A 19,356-nucleotide genomic window follows, 5' to 3' on the forward strand; every position below is an offset into this window, starting at 1 on the left:
AAATGTACCTGTAATAGGGGGCAATCCAAAACCTGAAATTGCTGACTATATCGTCCCTAACACAATTAGAAAAAAAAAGGTCCAACATTTCCACAGGAAAAAAAATTCTTTAGGTATTCGTTATTCAAAATTTACTGGCTTGACTAAGCCGAATTTTATTCTAGCCTAATAGGTGCATTAAGAGGGTAAATGCTATGCACACAAATTCAGAATTTTAACTTGATGAATTTGATCTTTAAGGTTCGCACTAAACTTTGTACTTTTAACATTATGAATTCAGACCTAATATTCATTAAAAAATTATGCGTTTTACATAAAAATCTAGACTTTGCATCGGGAATACAGGGCTTGGATGAACCTAATGCTGAAGCACTGGATTAGCCTCCGAACACTCAGTACAAAAAGTTCTTCATTCTCAAAATTCAAACAGAAATATTTGGTTAAGGTGGAAGATCCAACTATTACAAAAACTAACTACGACATTAAGCATTCACAGCTGCAAAAACATAAAACTGGTTGGCTGCCGCATAAAATATTTACATAATCAGGTTACTATTAGGTAATTACAAGCAAATCTTTTGATGAACGTTAATTAATAATCTGATAAAATAAAATAATTGCTAGTATCACGAGTTAAAATTCATTGACGTAACAAAATCATTACAATGAAGATATATATAACTTAATCCAAATAATAAAATAAAAAAAAAAGAGGAAAAATGGTCAGCTTCAAATAAGGTCTATTTCATTTTCAGGTGCATGTACTATGGTATATATTCGGATATAGCTTCTACATATGGTCCATTCATGTTTTGGACCACGTTCCTAATAATATAGAAATATATAGTTCTTTCTTCCAAGTTAAAAAGAAGAAGAAACAACGACTTCTAGACAGACCCTATAGTCAAGGATTCTAATAAGAAGATTCACAATATATATATATAAAAAAATTTTATATTTGAACCACCTTTACCGCTATATTAAAAAAAAGTTATTTCAAAAAAATTGAAAAAATCATATATTTTTACTTTATTGTACAGTATAATTTTCGGACACAGACGACTCAATTGAACTTACATGTGGCTCCTCCGCTACTTTACTTAGTTGAGCCAGCGACAGATCCAACAATTGTTCTTAGTTCAGTAGAGTCTAGTGCTTTAAGGCCGAATTTTATATGTGTGGGAAAAAATAATTATATATACATACAAATTATACTTTTTTTCAATTTAGAATTTACAACATTTAAATTTTGAATCAGTCATTAATTAAAATAAGTATAATTAACTACTTAATGGCATCACGTGTCGCTTTAATCCCAATTAACAATAAAAGTAACATTTTATTTGATTGAGAACAGTTTACTTTTATTGTCACTTTAGGATTAAACAAATAAACACAACACCTTTGTCATTATAATAATGTTTAGAACAACACACGACAGATAATTATATTAAGCACATATTCAAAATCACTAGTTTTTAACTTTTATGATTGAACTAATTAATCAAAGTTTTCTTTAAATAATAAAGAAATGGTATGAAGATTTTCTAACGATGTCCTAGTTGGCACTTATCAGATTATCTTTTTACTAATTAGCTGATTAATAGTTTTTGTTTTTGGTTCTGATTTCTATTCTGGACCCAACTAAATTCATATTTACGTCTAGAAATTTTATACTTGTATAGGAGAAAATACTTCTTTATAAAGACGATTTTATATTTAAAATTCGAACCCGAACGCTCTTAATAAAAATAAAATTAATACCTACCATTTTATCAGGACCTTTGTTTGGTTAGTTGATTGAATATTGATAGTTATACAGTATTGTCCCAATCATTTGTAAAATAAAGAACTTTAGGTGGAAATCCGATCCCACATTATCCAAATATGGGGTTATTCTTATTTTAATATCCAAAAGCGAATATAAATCTAAATTTTCAGATATAGATAGATACCGTCGTACATATGCTTTGTCTCCTAAAGGACCCACAAAAACAAGTGCAACATTTTTTATAGCAAATGATTTGTCACTGAGATTTGGACATGTACCTTGCCCTTCATACATAAAAGAGTTCAGACCTATTTATAATTGTCATAAAATCTTACTTGAATCAAAGTCTTATAGTTTACGATCGAACTCAATAAAATATATATATATATATATATATATATATATATATATATATATATATATATATATATATATATATTTGAAATTAAAACACCTTATCTTTGCTTTGTTAGCTGCTAATTAACAATACTACTTATATACTTTATTAGTGTCAATTTATGTGACATCATTTGATACGGCACAAAGTTTAAAACAAATATTTTAAAATTTATAATTTTAAATATATTATAACATTTGTGTTGCCATAAGATATTTGAAACTTGCAACCTTATATATTTTATAGTAATATTTATGTGCATATAAAAGCTTCTAATTGAGGAAAAAATAGAAATTACTTTCAAATATGAAAAAAAAAAAAAATTCTAGATAAATTAGTAAAGAAATATTATTCGTGAAAGCAGTCACTAATGCTTGCATTAGCATATGTTGTTTGTATTACACATCTTAGGGTGTGACCATTTGACAATCCTTGCATAAATACGAAATGTTATCGAACTGAATAAAAATATATATATAATTGAAACGGATAATCTAGAGCTTCTTTCATTTTCTAAGAGTGGTGTGAAACAGCAAGTCATATACTGGTTCAAAGATGTTCAGACTTATTTCAGTAGTCATATATATGATAACTTTAAGTACGAAAAATAATATATTAAAATATTAAAGTAATATCTCCATGCCATGGCGTGTATATATCAAACAATTTAAGTATCTGTGATGCCTGCAAGTGCGAGAAATTAGCAAGTGTCAATGGCGGTGGCTAATGCAGCTCTAAAATAATGAATTTATAACATAAACAATAATGAGTTTCTTTAAGAATCTTAATGGAGTAACAGGAGAAAATAAGATATTTCAAACGACTTTTGAGCGAGAGCGTTTTACTCTCAAATTAAAAAAATTCAGTACGAATATAAATTAATCAGACTCCAAAATAATATCAGACATCAAATAAGAAACAAAAATAAGTCGTTTAATTGTGGAAAAGGAACTGATGGAAAAATGTTAAATGTGTTTATATATATGTGACAGGAAAAGATATCGTGTCCGATGCATATATAGCATCAAAATCACTTCGTCGTTTAGCTTCATATCTTATACTCCCTCGTTTCAATCTATGTAAATCTGTTTGATTGGACATAAAATTTAAAAAAAAAAAAGATTTTTAAAATTTATGGTCCTAAACAAGTTAAAAAAGGGTCCAAAATATTTGTGTGGTTATAAAAAATTCTAATTAAAGGTAGAATTATAAGTTAAAATAAAATTATTTTCAAATTTAGAAAGGAGTCATTCTTTTTGGAACGGATCAAAAGAAAATAGGTTCACATAAACTAAAACGTAGGAAGTATTATATTATTCAAAAAAAAAGAACAAAAATTTTAAATTTATAAGTTTAAATTTTAAAACGATAATTTTAAGAACTACTAATTAGGTTCTAAATTTAATATACGTATATATTTAATAAATTTTTTAATATAAATATATTATTTGAGTAAAAATTATTGTCTTTGACCGAACCGCCAGGCTTCCAACTTCGCCCCTGATATTATTCCCATAGTTTAATTTTTGAGAGAGAGAGGAGACCTTATCTCTCTGACTCTCTTGCCTGCAAAAAGACATTAAACACAAGAAGCCTGTGTTCTTTAACCGCTGTCTCTTCATTATATATATTACTCATTAGTTGTCACTCGCTCTCCATTTACAAACCCAACATAATCGTCAAGTAGCAGTGCAAATTGCTCTCTCATACCCACAAGTGGAAATTTACCAAAAAAAAATACATACTTTATTATATCATATTTTTATAATAATATAGATAGAGCTAGCTAAGTCGGCAGCAAGTCTAGGTTGAAATATAACACGTTAAACTATCGATATAGTTTCACGGAGCAACTCTGAACGAGGATGTTGAAATTGTTTGTTGTTGTTCTGTAAGTTTGAGTTCTGATTATGAAGTTGAGTTGCACAAGATGAATCACTCTGTTCCTAATTTCGAAATGGATGACGACTACTCGAATATTCCTACAACTTTTGGTATCACCACCCCGTCAAAGAAGTCCACAGTGTAAGTTTCATGAATTTTTTTTTTTTTTTTTCGGTATTTGGTATGGTATTTGAAATTTACTGATTCGACAAGTCTGGTTAATGCATATCTTTCAACAGAGTGGATGAAGATATAATGGAGCTAATATGGCAAAATGGACAAGTAATTGCCCAAAGCCAAAATCAAAGATCTCAAACAGTAGCAGCTTCAGCTCCACCACTATTTATACAAGAGGATGAAATGGCCACGTGGCTTCAGTATCCACTCGACGATTCTTCTTTCGAGCGTGATCTCTATGCCGATTTTCTCTATAATACGCCGAGCTCCTCCGTTGTCACCGCCGCCGTGCCGCCGCCGGGAGAGATAGATACTACCACGGTGGAGATCCGTTCGAATCCGCCTCCGTCTCAATTGAGATGTACTGAGGGCGAATTTTCACAAAGGTTACAGAATTTCGGGCATTTTTCGCGATTGCCTAAAGCAAAATCGCAAAATTGTAAATCGAGTTCTGGTAACACAGCTAGGGCATCAACGATTGTCGAATCGAATGAAACTCCAATTGCAGAGGTTTCACGGGTATCAGATAATGTAGCGCCAGTTTCCGCCGGGAATGGCGGAGGAAGGACCACGACTGACACTACTACGGCGGCGGCAGAAACAAGCAGCGGCAGGGAAATGTCGACGGCGGCATGTGAATTCATGGGGACGTCATCGGCAAGTGGCGCGAGAGGTAGTGTAAGTGCCAGTGCGGAACTGCAGCCGCTTCCGCCGCTGCAGGAGGCGGCGCTTACGCCGGCGGAGGATCAGAAACGGAAAGGAAGAGAATCTGACAATGAAGAACGTAGTGAGGTGAGTAAGCACCTAGATTAGTTTCTGGTTGTTTTATTCTTTTTTAATTCCCTAAAATATTTTAATATTTAGGGCCATAAAAAAATTCACTTTTTCACGAAAGATTTTCACTTTTTCATATATCAATGTTTACAAAATTTTCAGTTTTGACTTTAAAATGAATTTCGAACTTTTTGAATATTTGAAAATTTTCAAAAAATGATTTTTCAAAATTTTCATTAAAAAATGTAACATCCCTATCCCATAATTATATTCATGTCCAAACACAACTCTAATTTTCAAATATTATTTTTACTTAAATTTTTTTTTTCTTACAATTCTTATGTCCAAACACCCAGTTAAATAATATGTGTTCTTAGGTGTGTTTATTAAGTAGCAGTGCTTTGCTATTTAATTATGATAAACTAATGGCATTCGGTTTCTTTTATTTATTACAAACAATAGAATTTTCCACAATCAACCCATTAGATAACTTTGCGAGAGATTCGTACTTACAAAAAGGTGTAATTTCCTGATACTAATTGTCAGGGGCGAATCTAATATTTTAAATTTATGGTGCTTGCAAATAAAATTTTCAAAAGAAAAGAAAAAATAAATTTACCTGTGAGGTGCTAACTCAATATCTATCTAAATATTTTTATAATTACCTACGTATATTTACTAAATAGGGTCAAAGTTGATGGGTGCTTAAGCACCCACGAGTGACCATGTAGATCCACCGCGGCTAACTGTACAAAATATTTGTTACATTATCATATCTGTTAAATATATATCAAGTCAAATGAGCTAATTTGAAAAGAGTTTAAATTTCAAATATTAATAAATATTTTATCGTATCAAATAAAATTGATCTAAAACAATATAATTCTTTGTTGCAAGTATGATATCATAAATTGAAAAATAGAGGTAAGTTACTATAATAAGTTAATCAAAGCAAAAGAAATAACAGGTATTGATATAAATCTAAAAAAAAAAATACAAAAATAATACAAATACTAAGTCATTTGAAAATAGGTTGATAACTTAAATTGTATTGATAATAATATACTCCCTCTGTTTTAATTTACGTGAACTCATTTGAGTGGGCACGAAGTTTAAGAAAAGAGAGAAGATTTTTTAACTTGTGGTGTAGAATGAAGCACATATATTTTATGTGGCTATAAATTATTGCATAAATTAAAATTATTTCCTAATAAGAAAAGATGTCATTCTTTTTGGTTCGGATTAAAAAAAATATGTTCACATAAATTGAAACAGAGGGAGTAATATATTTCAATGCGTATAATATAATGCACTAAATTTTATAAAAGATGGTAGGTATCCTATTTATTACAAATATTGGAAGTTACTTTATAATTTGCATTATCAGTGTAAATATTGTCTGTCCAAATAATATTTGTTAATTCTCAGAAAATGATGAACCTATTCCAACGGATAAAATCACACTGTATATTTTGCACGTTGGGTGTTTGGGGAGTGGCTGTGTCGTTTACTGTATTTTTCCACACAATTAGCGCTGCGGAGAGTTCATGGCCAGAAGGAAGCCACGTCATCGGAATATACGTAAAATGTGCCAAGTGGCAAGTTAGGTCAAAAGAGTATCTTAACTGCGACACGTGTATCGTCGTTCACCACAAATTAGTTACACGGATTCTCATGTATTAATAGGTCGACGAAACACCTTGTTGGCACAATCACAAAGTACAAATTCTACTGGTCATCCCAATTTATAGGGCATTCCTTTTTTTTTCTTTTTCTTTTCCTTAGATTGTCCTAATTTGATTTAGCACAAATTTTAATTAAAAAAATAAAATATTTTTGAGATATATGATCTTAAATAAATTATAATATTTGTATGGCTGTAAAAATTTAAAATTTTTGGTCTGAAATCTGTCATATCATTTGTGTGGCTATAAATACTTCTTATTATAAAAATATTGAAAGATGTCAATCTTTTTGAAACAACTAATAAAAAAAAGTGTCAATTTTTTTAAAACATAGGGAGTATTTTATTTGATGTTGTAGACCTTTGAATTTTATGATCTGAAATTTGTATAATAGTTGTAAATATTTGTATAATTATGAGTCACTTTATTAAGGACAAAATTTAAAAAATTAAAAGCTAAAATTATTTTATTTTTGTGAAAAACTAAAAAGAAAAGTTATTATCCCCTTTTTCAATGTATAAAATTATTCGTCAGACTGTATTTCTCTTTTTTTGTAATCGTATCAACGCCTCTCTTCTTAAATATTATAACCTTTTCTAAATGACATCAATATTTTAAAATCATATACTAGTAGTTTCTAGAATCAAATATATATACATAATATTAAATAAATTTAAAAAATCTTACTTCATCCATTTCAATTTCTACGAAAGTGTGTCAATGCACCTAATTTTTCGTGTGTCTTCGGGCATATATTCTTCAGTTTTTTTAATACATCCCTTGAAAAATGCACGAAAAGTATTACCATAAGTCAACATAGTTAATAATTTCAAATATTTTAAAAACAACTTGGAGAAAATTGCAGTCAAAGAAAAATATGCTTTTCCAACAAATAGTAATACTTTCACATCAAATGGGATGAGAGACAATTAATGTTTATTTATTGGATTATAATACTTTCACACTTTCATATTCTTCCTCGAGTACATCATTGCTAGCTAGTTATCATAAATCTATTGGTTTTCAAGACCTTGTGGTTTAGCCTAATTGGCATTTTGAGATGCATTTGGAGGTTGGGTTGAAGGTGGCCCTAGCTCTGTTGCTACTCACTCTCGATTGGAGAATGATAAGGAATGCAAATCTGCAATTTGAAAGGAATAAGCTTAGCAGTAAGCAGCATTAAAGTTGAACTGGCTCTTTAAGGTATAAACAGATGAGTAGGAGCAATAGAAATGTCTCGAGTATATAAACTAACATGATTTAGATGTACAAATAAAATACGAAAAAGGGTCATATTTGACCCTCTAATATCGAAAATAAGCTACATCTACCCTCCTTTTCAGTTTCTTAAGTATAACTACCCTTACCGTCATACTTTTGGATCATATTTGCCCCACCCGGTAAATGGCTTGTTCTCATCTTTTTTTTTAAAAAGTGGCTGGCCTGATTGGATAAAAATGACCCGCCCCATTTCTAATTAAAACTCATTCGACCCATACTAGCTGTCCACATGCCATTTGTAGTAACTCCTGAGTTAACATATAACTGCATAATCTTCATTCAGATAGCAGCCTTTATGCTATGATAATTCCAATTCTTTTCCTTGATTGATATGTGTTGGTCCAGATGTTCCTTTATTATGTCATTATCGTTTGCTGTCTTTTCTACTATCCTAGGATGCTGAATTTGAGTCTGCTGATGCAAAGAAGCAAACCAGCAGTTCTACATCCACAAAGAGATCTCGTGCCGCAGAGGTTCATAATCTTTCTGAAAGGGTATATACTTTTCCAAGTCTCAGTCTGAAGGTTTTGATGGTATAACTATTTTTCTAGTATGATTGGATAATAAATATGTGAATGCAGAGACGTCGAGATAGAATAAATGAGAAGATGAAGGCTCTACAAGAACTCATACCGCGGTGCAATAAGGTTTTTACACTATGTTCTGTTCATCAGAGTACTGCTCTTAACGGAAAGTGAATTCTTGTTCTCATATTATAGCTACTCTTTTATCAACTTTCAGTCAGACAAAGCTTCAATGCTGGATGAAGCGATTGAGTACCTTAAATCATTGCAAATGCAAGTGCAGGTAATATTTGTTGACATTCTCTTTTCGTCCATTAGTAATCAATCAATTGCATCTTGTGCTATCGTCTTTTGACTAATTTGTATATTCTGATACAATATGTCAGTGGATATAGTGAGGTTTGGAAAGCTGTTAGCCTTCTAATGAAAGACTTCTTTACTAGTTGTTTTTGTGTTTGTCATTTCTTCGTTTTTTTTTCCATGTTGATGGTTCACCTTCTAAATTTTTCTTCTTTGTAGAAGTTTACTACTCCATGAGGAGATCTTTGGTGTTATAGAGGTTCTTATCAGATCTAAAATTTATGTAAATGGTAGTATGTTTGAAGTCATAAGTGGTTAGGTAGTCGTAGAACTACTTCGCCAATCAAATTTTATTGAAAGGACTCATTAGCTGGACTTTAATTAATTGCAAGGACCAATACTTTTTTAGTTTAATAGACTAGGAACCAGAAACTCACTCTTGCTTTGACACATCTACTGGAATAATAATATTCAAGATGAAATGTATAATTTTTAGCCGCTCCCAAAAATAACAGCCGACAAAATGTATATTTTTTGTATAGATATATATGTGTGTTATATACATATAACATACATATTTTATACACTTTTTGGCTAGCGAATGCAATTAGTTTCGACTGGCCTACTGGCCAATTTTGTATTTTGCCCATAATTCTATGTACGACATATTTCTGTTATTCCAGGATTTGTTCACCTATTCTTGGTGCTGCTTCTTATGTCGTTATTTATGTTATTCTGTTCAGTATTATATATGATCCCAGTATGTAAAATACTGCTTATAAGTTGACATGTCTTGCATCTTCAGTTAAGCTCCTAGGGAAAAAAAATTAAGTGGTCAGTTTAGGATACAGTTTGATCATAGCTACTTGTCTGCAGATGATGTCCATGGGATGTAGCATGGTCCCTATGATATATCCTGGAGTCCCGCAATACATGCCAACAATGGGAATGGGTATGCATATGGGGATGGGTACGGGAATGGGCATGAACCGGCCAATGGTGCCATATCCATCTCTAATGCCAGGTCCGGCAATGCAGAATACAGCTGCAGCAGTAGCACAAATGACTCCTAGATTTCCTGTTCCAGCATATCATTTGCCGCCAGTTCCTGTACCTGATCCGTCCAGAATCCGAGCAGCGAACCAGCCAGATTATCCAATAATGAACTCACTTGTTGGACATAATACTAATCAGCCCAGACTTCCAAATCTTAGTGATCCATATCAACAATATTATGCTCTACACCAGGCACAAGTGTTACCACAGGCAAGTCCTTTGTTCTTCTCACTCATTATATTTGTTTATTGGTTTTTTCAGCCCCACCCCTTTAGTTTCATAAGTCTAAATGATTTGGAGTTCAATAACAGCTCCTGCACTCATTAATTTTGCATCTGCTAACATCTCGATCTTTGATTGTACCTTAACCTCGGTACACTTCACACTCATTCAATCATGAGAAAAATGCCGAAAACCCAACTAAATCTGGATTCACATATATATTCATATTGTCATTGTGACGATGTTCATGTGGAACTATCACCCAGAATTGCATCTTGCAACAGAGACTAAAATTAATATCAACTGTGGTCAACGGAACTATCACCCAGAATTGCATCTTGCAACAGAGACTAAAATTAATATCAACTGTGGTCAACCGTCTAAAACAGCTTGTTTTCTCATTACCTTAATTTGTTGCATATTCTTTTGAAAAAACATTTCATAATACACAGCTTTTGAATGCAGAATCAGCGAGCGGAACAGCCCAGCAGCAGTAACCCAAGCAGCCGCATAGAAGAAAGTCCAGCAAATCATCAAACTGGTAAGTTTATGATTCAGATGCTCATACTTTTACGTATTACATTATTATGGTCGTTATACCAGACTGAAGATTAAGGAAAAGATTTGTCAACAGCGAAGGGTGGCAAAAATAAGTGCATCTTAGTATCTTACATTGTTAACTTGTTACTCCCGCTATTTCATTTATATGACAGTATTTGACTGAGCACGAAATTTATGAAAGAAAGATTTGAATCTTAGGACTTGTAATCTTAAACATGCCATAACATTTCTATCGCTATAAGAGCATCTCATTAAGAGTAAAATGAGAAATTTAAAGAGTTTCTAGATATAGAAAGGTGTCATCCTTTTTAGAATTCACTAAAAAGGAAAGAGTGTCATATAAAACGGGATAGATGGAGAATGTATTAGTATATGTTCGAGCAACAAGAAAATAGCAAGCATAGAACTTTAACTTATTGTTTTTAAATCTCTTGCACAAATTACGTGAAGGGGAGCCTTTACCGGTTGCTGCCATGTGATCAGGAGTTTCAAGTCATAAAAACCTCTTACAGAAATACGTACAATAGACTGTTATGGTCCGGCTCTTCCCCATACCCTGCGCATAGCGGGAGCTTAGTGCATCGGGCCGTCTTTTTGGGCCGTCTTTTTTGCACAAATTACGCAAGAAGATGCTAAAAAATATTCTCTTTTTTTAGGTAATATGACTTCTTGACTATCAGTGCCAAAATTCAGAAAACTGGCAATAACTTGCTATTTTATTCAATTTCTGTGGTTTTGCAGGTTGATTACAAGGTGGATCAACCAAGAGAGCTTTTCACCAACCAAATTTTGTAGTGTAAGAGATTTAAGAGAAACAAAGACTGCAGTCTACACTGGCTGACTAATACGAGTATAACTTCACTAATTTGTAATTATTATGATAGAATTAGTATTGCTTTATATATTGTATTTTATCCCTTTAAAATCAACTGCTGGTTGTCAAACTTGTTAGAATATTACACCTACACTGACGTCTATTTCATTTGACCTCTCTCCCCCAGACGTCGCGCGATACACTGTTCCAAACTTTTAAGAGACAAATTTCCGCAAGATGGTTCTCTATGATCATAATATTGCTAGACTTGTAACAAGATAAACACAGAAACAGAAAGTACTACTCCCTCCGGCCAAGTTTACTTATAAGGTCCACTTTAATTAATTTTTTGGCCATTTTTTGTGGTCCACAATATTTGATTTTTTCAGATATGAAGAATGAATTAACTTCTTTTTTTTAAAGTTGCTGTTGAAATTTTGTTGCTTTCAGTTACTGCATTAACTTTTTTAGCAGAATAAGTTACTTAGTATTAGGATGAATTTTAATTTAAAATTTCTGTTAGATTTTTTAAGTTTATTGAGATATTTCAGATATTTTGAATTCTTGTTATGCAGATTTTTCTGCATATTATGCTCTCAAGTTGGCTATTTAAAGCCCTCTATATTTAATAAAAAAATTGAGAGACATTTTCAATCAATACTTTTAATCTTTTTGTTGCCCCATCCTTTAAAAAACCAACAGTGGTATCAAGAGCTTCATTGGTCTTACGGGATCTGTGAGTTCTTCCAAAGAATCATTTTCAAATTATTTTTAACCAATATCAATTTTTAAACCCATTTTCAAACATGGCAAGCAGCAGTCTCTTTTTGAATGCCTCACAAACTTTCACTGGAGAAAACTATCGGATTTGCTCAGTGAAAATAAAATCATATCTTAAAACCTATGATTTATTGAATGTTGTAATGGAAGAATAATTCTTACGAGCAATCCCTAAAAATCTTATCATTGTCTAGAATCAAATAAAGAGATTTCAGACAATACAAGGTCACTCACGGTATTTTTTATGCACAAAACCATAAGACGAAAAAGAAAGAAGAAAAGAAGAAAAAGAACAGCACTATAAAAGTGTGCAATTTCAGCGATGCTCAAAACAATCCTCAAGGACAAACAACAGAAGCAAGAATTGAGGAGGAGCAACTTTTTAAATTGCAGTAACTGAAGCAAAGGAGGAGTGTTGAAATTTTGTTGCTTTCAGTTACCGCAGTAACTTTTTTAGCAGAATAAGTTGCTTAGTATTAGGATGAATTTCAATTTAAAATTTCTGTTAGATTTTTTAGGTTTGTTGAGATATTTCAGATTTTTTGAATCTTGTTATGCAGATTTTTCTGCATATTATGCTCTCAAGTTGGCTATTTAAAGCCCTCTATGTTTAATAAAAAATTGAGAGACATTTTCAATCAATACTTTTAATCTTTTTGCTGCCCCATCTTTTAAAACACCAACAGTTGCCCTTGGAGTAAAGAGGCTAGGAGTATTTGTTATATTTTCAATGAACAAATTAGGGTTAATATGGTCAATTTTCTTGTTAATTAATGTTAAAAGGTTGATTCCTTAATATGTGTGAAAACAGTTTAAAAAATAATTAAAGTGGACCGGAGGGAGTATTGACTTGGCACACTCCTTAAGAAACAATAAATAACATGATAATTTTACAATATCACCCCTAATTATTATTATTGGAAAATTAACTTTGACTATTATAAATTCAAATTATTGGGAAATAACAATGATAAATTAGATATAAAATGATAAATTATCCGATACATTATGCTGGAATTTTTTCGGATTTTTAAGAGTGTTTGTTCAAATTTTATCTTTACATGAAAAGGTGGCTAAATTTTAATTACTTTTGAAAGTATGACTATTTTTCAATTACCAGTAGCAAATCACGCTATTTCAGATTTTTTTTCCCCCTATATCTTTGTTGTCATAGTTAGGGATGCTTATCGGGCGAATAATTATACTTAACGGTTATCGGATTATAAATGTAGTAATCCTCTAGCCATTCAATAAGACAACGGACGGATTGGTATCAGATTAACAATTATCATACGGTTATCGGACAATCAATACCAAGACTACATATACTGTCATTACACATATTAACCAAATTTGTAAAACCAGAAAAGCACATTCGTTCATAATCAATCAAAAGGCAAAAGCTTCAGCCTTCGCCCTCAAAGCTCTGACGCTTAACTTAGCTAGAAGCTGTAATTCGATTCTGTAATATGCAAATACATAAAGGTACAACATGTGAAAAAAATTAATATTCATATAAAACTGGGCAGCCACCTATAATTGAATCAAGAAGTTGGAAAAAGAATAGTAATATACAAACAACAATCGGAACGAAAGACAGCGAAGATTGAGTAGAAAGTTGAGATAAGCTTTCTAAATTTCCAAGAAAACACTTCCAAATTGATGATAAGTAGTTCACAAGAAGTAGTAATCATCCTATTATAATCAGATGATGAAATTCTACGAGCAGATTCAGATTGAGACGAGTGCGAGGCTGCCTTATTGTGTGATGAGTAACGAGTGATGACAGATGAGCACGAGGCGACGGGCAGATTCAAATTTCGATTTTTCAACTTCTCGGTTCTCAGAGAGACGACGACTTCTTTGCCTCCGGTGGCTCATGGCTGCAGACAATTGAGAATTAGGAAATAGAAATTAGGGATTTAGTCATTTAGGATTTTAATAGTACTTTATATACATAGGGGTAAAAGTGTAAATATAAAAATTCTTAACGGATTAACGATTTATCCGATAAGAAAATTGAGTAATCCGCCCCCAAACCGTTAATTATAAAATCTCAATCCGTTTCTCATCCATTACCCCGATAATCCGATACCAATAAGCCAATAAGTCATCGGTTCGATTCGATTAACGATTTCGGTTCGGTTTTGAACAACCCTAATCACAGTCCTGTTTCCTACTCCCTCCGTTTCATTTTTATCAAGCACAAAGTTTAAGAAATTAAAGGAAACTTTTAACACCTAGATTGTTCTTTCTTTACGTATCTTTCCGTTCTCTTCTTATTAAAAAAATAAATGAGTGAGCTTTTATATTAAGTAGGTTCCAACAAATCATATCATTAAGGGTAAAATAACATGCTAAGATTAAATAGTTTCCCAAATAGAAAAGTGTCAAGACATTTTGGATCAGACTAAAGAAAAAAGCATGACATATAAAATGGGATAGGGGGAATAACACCTTGCAAATCGGGCAGTCTTTAGACAAAGTTACTCTATTTTAAGTAATGGTAACTGCAAAATGTACGATAAAACTTAGAGATGTTGCTAGGTCGTCATAGCTTCCTTTCCTTCTTCCACCCTTGGATTACTAGGAAGGACATATTGTCTAAATATTTAACTTTAACTGTTTATCTACACACTTCATTCAAGGTACAAACAATTTGAAGTAGAAGCCGATAGAAGAAGAGCAGGATCGTGACCGTAGAATGAACTAAACTGCAAGGAGAAGACCAGATTGTTTTTCCTAATGAAAGTTGAAGGAGATGCTGAATCAGAACTATCTGCAGTTTGTATCATTAACATCTTCAACCAAAACGTAAGATTCTTGCAAAATCTTCTTGGTAGATATTATCCCTTGTGCCAACAACTTAATGATAGCTTCTGAACCATGTGGGAAGATCTTCCTTTGTTACAATACGATTCATTGTCAAGAAATCATGCATCTGTTGAAGTCTTCATTGACTAATCATGGACAAAATCTGCAGGTACATCACATCAAGCAGTACAAAAAAAAAACGTTGCCTCGTAAGAATTGTTATTATTGAAGTATGATAATATATGTATACTGACTAGAGTGAAGGAGGAATGCCACATTTACCTTTTCACTGAATATGCGAAATTCTTCTTTCTCCATTGCCTTGTCAAGTTCCTGACAAACGATAATAGAAATTGAAGCAGCATTAACGTTCCTTTGAGAAAGGAAAAAAGTTCTAGTCAAAGGGGAGATGAGAAATATTTTGTTCCACCACATAAAATTATTTGATTCTTGTCTTTTGAAAAATATTCACAATACTCCTGAATGATCATTTATAGGAACTAACAACAGATTCATTCCTTCCACTGTCTGCTTTTTGATATAGTTATTTGCTTTGTGAGTATAAAAAGAATAATGGTTTGGGTTGTGAATCTACGTCCAATCTACGGCAGGAGAGAAGGTTCCATTGGAACAAATATTTATTTCAAGTTCTTTTCCAATTAGCATTTCGACTAAAGTAGATATATTGCCCTTTGACTTGACTGCGCACCCTAAATCTATTAAAATAGCACAATATTGGATATTTAAGTAGGTCTATGGTAAGGCAAAGTAAGTGTGTATATATACATACACACACACACACACATAATAAATAAATAAAAATTAAGCAGAGCTATGGTACTTACAGCCTCTGCATCCATAGAAGAATCTATGTTGCATATGAGATTTTGAAGCTCTTTGTTCCGTATAGCCTCACGAATTTCATTGGAAGAAGCTGCAACAAAGCTAGAAGATGTCACAGGGGAAATGAATAACTCAAGAAACAGAATATTGGTTTGGCACATAATAAGAAACTCATTAGATGCTAACAAAACCTTCAATGTCTAGTCTAATAAATCAGTATTTTTGTTGGGAGGAGGGTTATAGAAAGGTCAATCAACGGGCTGTAAATCTGAAAAATTTATAGACAAAGTCCAATAAGGGGTCTACAATTCTTGAAGAACTAGAATATAGAAGAGGTATAGTAGTAAAATCAAAGTTAAACTCGGTATCAGTAGCTTTGGCTCTTACTAAGGTGAGATTCATAGCAAATCATGTCCTTCTACCTTAACCAAAAACATATGCATTAATATCATAAATCATACTGGAAACAAAATGATGCCTGAATTAATAAAAGATGATAGTGAAGCACAAATCCTTCCCGATTTCAAGCTATAATGTTGTAGAAACTATTTATTCAGTCTTATGAAAGGAACATGAAATGTATTTCAGGTAATATGAGAAAACACGTCACGTTTTTCTCTTCCATTTGGGCGTCACCATATCCCTCCTTAAGAAACAAGAATTTTTATCTGGAGGTTGCCTCTCGAAGCGCAAGTATGTGCATTTTTTACAAATATGATAAGCTCATGAAGAGCGTGGGCAGTTGTATGTCATCCGCTCGCTATGTTACAGAAATCATGCAGTGAATGAGATACTCAGGTGCTTCCTGAGAATCGGTATTATTTTCTACAACACAATTTTGTGAAACATACCTATAGACTCTAGTCGCAACTGATTCAGCACCTCGCTTTGCTCAGCAATGCAGATTGGCTTCTCCACATGTGATTCCGGAGCAGAAGCTGATAGATATAAGTTGAGGCATGATACAATCTTAAAGTAGCATACCATACATCAAGCTTAAATGAAACCACCAAATAATGCCTGAATTATACCAGCTGAATTCATCACTGGTTCAAAAACTAGTCGGAGTCGAAGTGTAAGATGATGCTGACTCATTTTTAAATATATAGCAATAGGCAAGAGGGTTGATGATGATAGCTTGCCTTTTACGCAAAGACAAATATTCAATGCTCTTTGGAGAAAACATCAAAAAAAAAAAAAACGAAAAAAGTGCCTCCATCTCTTTAGATTATGGTGCTAGACCACTGTAACAATTAAATCCAAAATCAGCAAGTCAGCAACCATCCCCCGAGCTATCCGCAAGCCTAGTAAGCACCTTCCGCTGAAACCTCCAAAACTACTTCCTCCCATCTACCCCAGCAACCCTCCTCTTTTGCAGCCATTTAACCATCAGCTTTTAAGAAATATCCAAAGCCCTGTAATAACGGACGAACTAACCCCCAGGCTCATGTAGCCTGTATAACCCACCTCCTTCCTCCTCCGGTTCCCTGTAACCCTCCCCTTCACTTTCCCTCTATTCCACTCGTACCTTACCCACTGATGGACCCTTGCCAGCAGTGAAATGGCTATTCAGATGGACACAAGACCCATTTGATAATGGGAAAGCTTATAGCACTTCCGGAAAATAAAGGTTAAATATGCTCAAAAAGAAAATGTCATGAAGATTTAAGCGGAATAATAGATGTTTCGGTTATTTACATGAGAAAGACATAAAAATGTTGGTTCCTTCACACAGTTAGTAATACAAAATAATTATGAAAAGAAAGAAAGAAACATAGAAGGTGAAACACTACTCCAAAAGAAGTAGGCGTTGAGTTTGAAAAATCCAAACTACAAATTAAGGTAGTCTAAGGACCAAGAGAATATTCACTTCTTTCTTCCTATTCTCATAAATCCCTTAATCTTTTTAATGAAGATGCATAAGATAGTGGTTCTAAATAGTTTTAACAATAAGATGTGAATGCAGGAAAATGAGAGCAGCGCTAAGCCAGTTGAGGATGCTACTTAGAAAAAGTTGTAAGAAGCATTACTCATTAGTCCATTAACTCGACAATTAAAACTATACATACATAGCAGACAGAAACTTCAATCTGATTCTCCAGAAACTCATTCATCAAAGAGAAGGTTCGTGCAATATCGAAGTTTTCAACATGCTAATTGAACGTAATGCGCCGTTAGATGCAAGAAGGATAGTTAAATGACAACCAAATAAGGCTAAAGCTCTTGATTACGAAATACTAACAAAGACAATAAACTTCAACTACAATTAAAGGGAAAAAAATATGCATATCATTCACATTCTTATAGTGATTATGCAGAGGTACAAAGATGAAAAAAGTTCAACTTTTTATTTGAGAAGCTATACTTACCAAGCTTTTCCACAGAAGAAGGTTCCAGTTCTGGTTCCGGTTTCACACAGAAAATTTCTGCATAATCCATAAATAAGCTCATGTATAACCCATTTTCATCTTAATCTACAGAAACAAATAAGTAGTGCCTACATTGAATGATCAGATTCATAGAATGTGTTTCCAAGAACAAACCTTTATGCTTCTTGAAACAGACCAAAGAACAACTGCAAGACCAAAACAAAAACAACCAAAAAAGTTATGGGTCTTTCCATAACCTTTCTAATAACACAACCCATTTAAGTTATATGCACTGATAGTATAATGAATTTTTTACATCGTCAACGTAGTTTAACCTGTTATAACAAGTTACTTACCATACCTTAAGTTATTTATATCGTTAGTGTAAGGATTTTTTACACTATCAGATCAGTGATCACTCAAGAATATATACAGGTAAGTCTCCTTAAACTGTGAGATTTGTAATACAGAGTACCAGCTATAACAGGTAAAGGTGACCTAAGGTAAAAAATTCTTTACACTTATATTGTATATACCTTGAACTCATTAAAAGTATTAAATAGAGAAAGTGACATGTTGTGTAAATATTTTTTCCACAGTCAGTGCACAGAACTTAAATTCATTACTAAATTAACAAAACCTACTGCTATTACCCCTCAATCCCAAACTAATTAAGTCCACTGTATGAATCATCTAACTAAAAACCCAGAATTAAATGTAAAAGCAACATAAGCATAATTCAAATAATTAGCAGAGAAAGAAAGGGAAATTTACTAGGGTATGAAGCAATTGGGACACTTGTATTTTGACTGTGCGACGTCGCATACTTTGCAATTTTTAGGTCCCATTTTCCTTCTGAACGGTTTTGACTTATCGTATTTTCTTTGCTAAAGAATCAAACGCTGCTTATAAGTGATGAGTAGAACGGAGAACAGTTCCCAGCTGAGACCGAAGAGGAAAATTTGTAGATAAACCTTTGGAGTTTTTGCAGGTTTCTGATTAAAATGCCAAATTGGTCCACTAACTTTGAGTTTATATTCAATCTACTCCCCAAAACTAGGTCAAATTGTTTTACCCTCCACTTTTTTAACAAGCTCAAATATA

The 19,356-nt window shown here is 32.7% G+C and overlaps 2 protein-coding genes across 4 annotated transcripts; one reads left to right on the top strand and one right to left on the bottom strand.

Annotated features, from left to right (window-relative positions):
• Nucleotides 1–3,697: 3,697 nt before the first annotated feature.
• Nucleotides 3,698–11,561, top strand: LOC104093573 (transcription factor PIF1-like). 3 transcript variants are annotated; one of them, XM_070196458.1, is made up of 8 exons: nucleotides 3,698–4,193; nucleotides 4,292–5,021; nucleotides 8,365–8,463; nucleotides 8,551–8,616; nucleotides 8,711–8,776; nucleotides 9,670–10,070; nucleotides 10,563–10,612; nucleotides 11,374–11,561. In XM_070196458.1, the coding sequence occupies exons 1-8, from the start codon at nucleotides 4,099–4,101 to the stop codon at nucleotides 11,376–11,378; spliced, it is 1,512 nt and encodes a 503-aa protein (XP_070052559.1). In that variant the 5' UTR covers nucleotides 3,698–4,098; the 3' UTR covers nucleotides 11,379–11,561. The 3 variants fall into 3 exon arrangements, with proteins under 3 accessions (XP_070052559.1, XP_070052558.1, XP_009597633.1); XM_070196457.1 differs by having other exon boundaries at nucleotides 9,670–10,059; nucleotides 10,537–10,616; nucleotides 11,386–11,561; XM_009599338.4 differs by having other exon boundaries at nucleotides 9,670–10,059; nucleotides 10,537–10,612.
• Nucleotides 11,562–14,701: 3,140 nt separating this feature from the next.
• Nucleotides 14,702–19,208, bottom strand: LOC104093574 (uncharacterized). The gene is made up of 7 exons (XM_009599339.4): nucleotides 19,027–19,208; nucleotides 18,427–18,458; nucleotides 18,253–18,309; nucleotides 16,735–16,821; nucleotides 15,886–15,974; nucleotides 15,323–15,373; nucleotides 14,702–15,203 (listed from the first exon to the last, which is right to left on the bottom strand). Exons 1-7 carry the CDS (start codon nucleotides 19,098–19,100, stop codon nucleotides 15,180–15,182), a joined length of 414 nt encoding a protein of 137 aa, XP_009597634.1. The 5' UTR covers nucleotides 19,101–19,208; the 3' UTR covers nucleotides 14,702–15,179.
• Nucleotides 19,209–19,356: the final 148 nt, after the last annotated feature.

This window comes from Nicotiana tomentosiformis, chromosome 2, assembly GCF_000390325.3.
Source record: "Nicotiana tomentosiformis chromosome 2, ASM39032v3, whole genome shotgun sequence".
Lineage (NCBI taxonomy): Eukaryota > Viridiplantae > Streptophyta > Magnoliopsida > Solanales > Solanaceae > Nicotiana > Nicotiana tomentosiformis.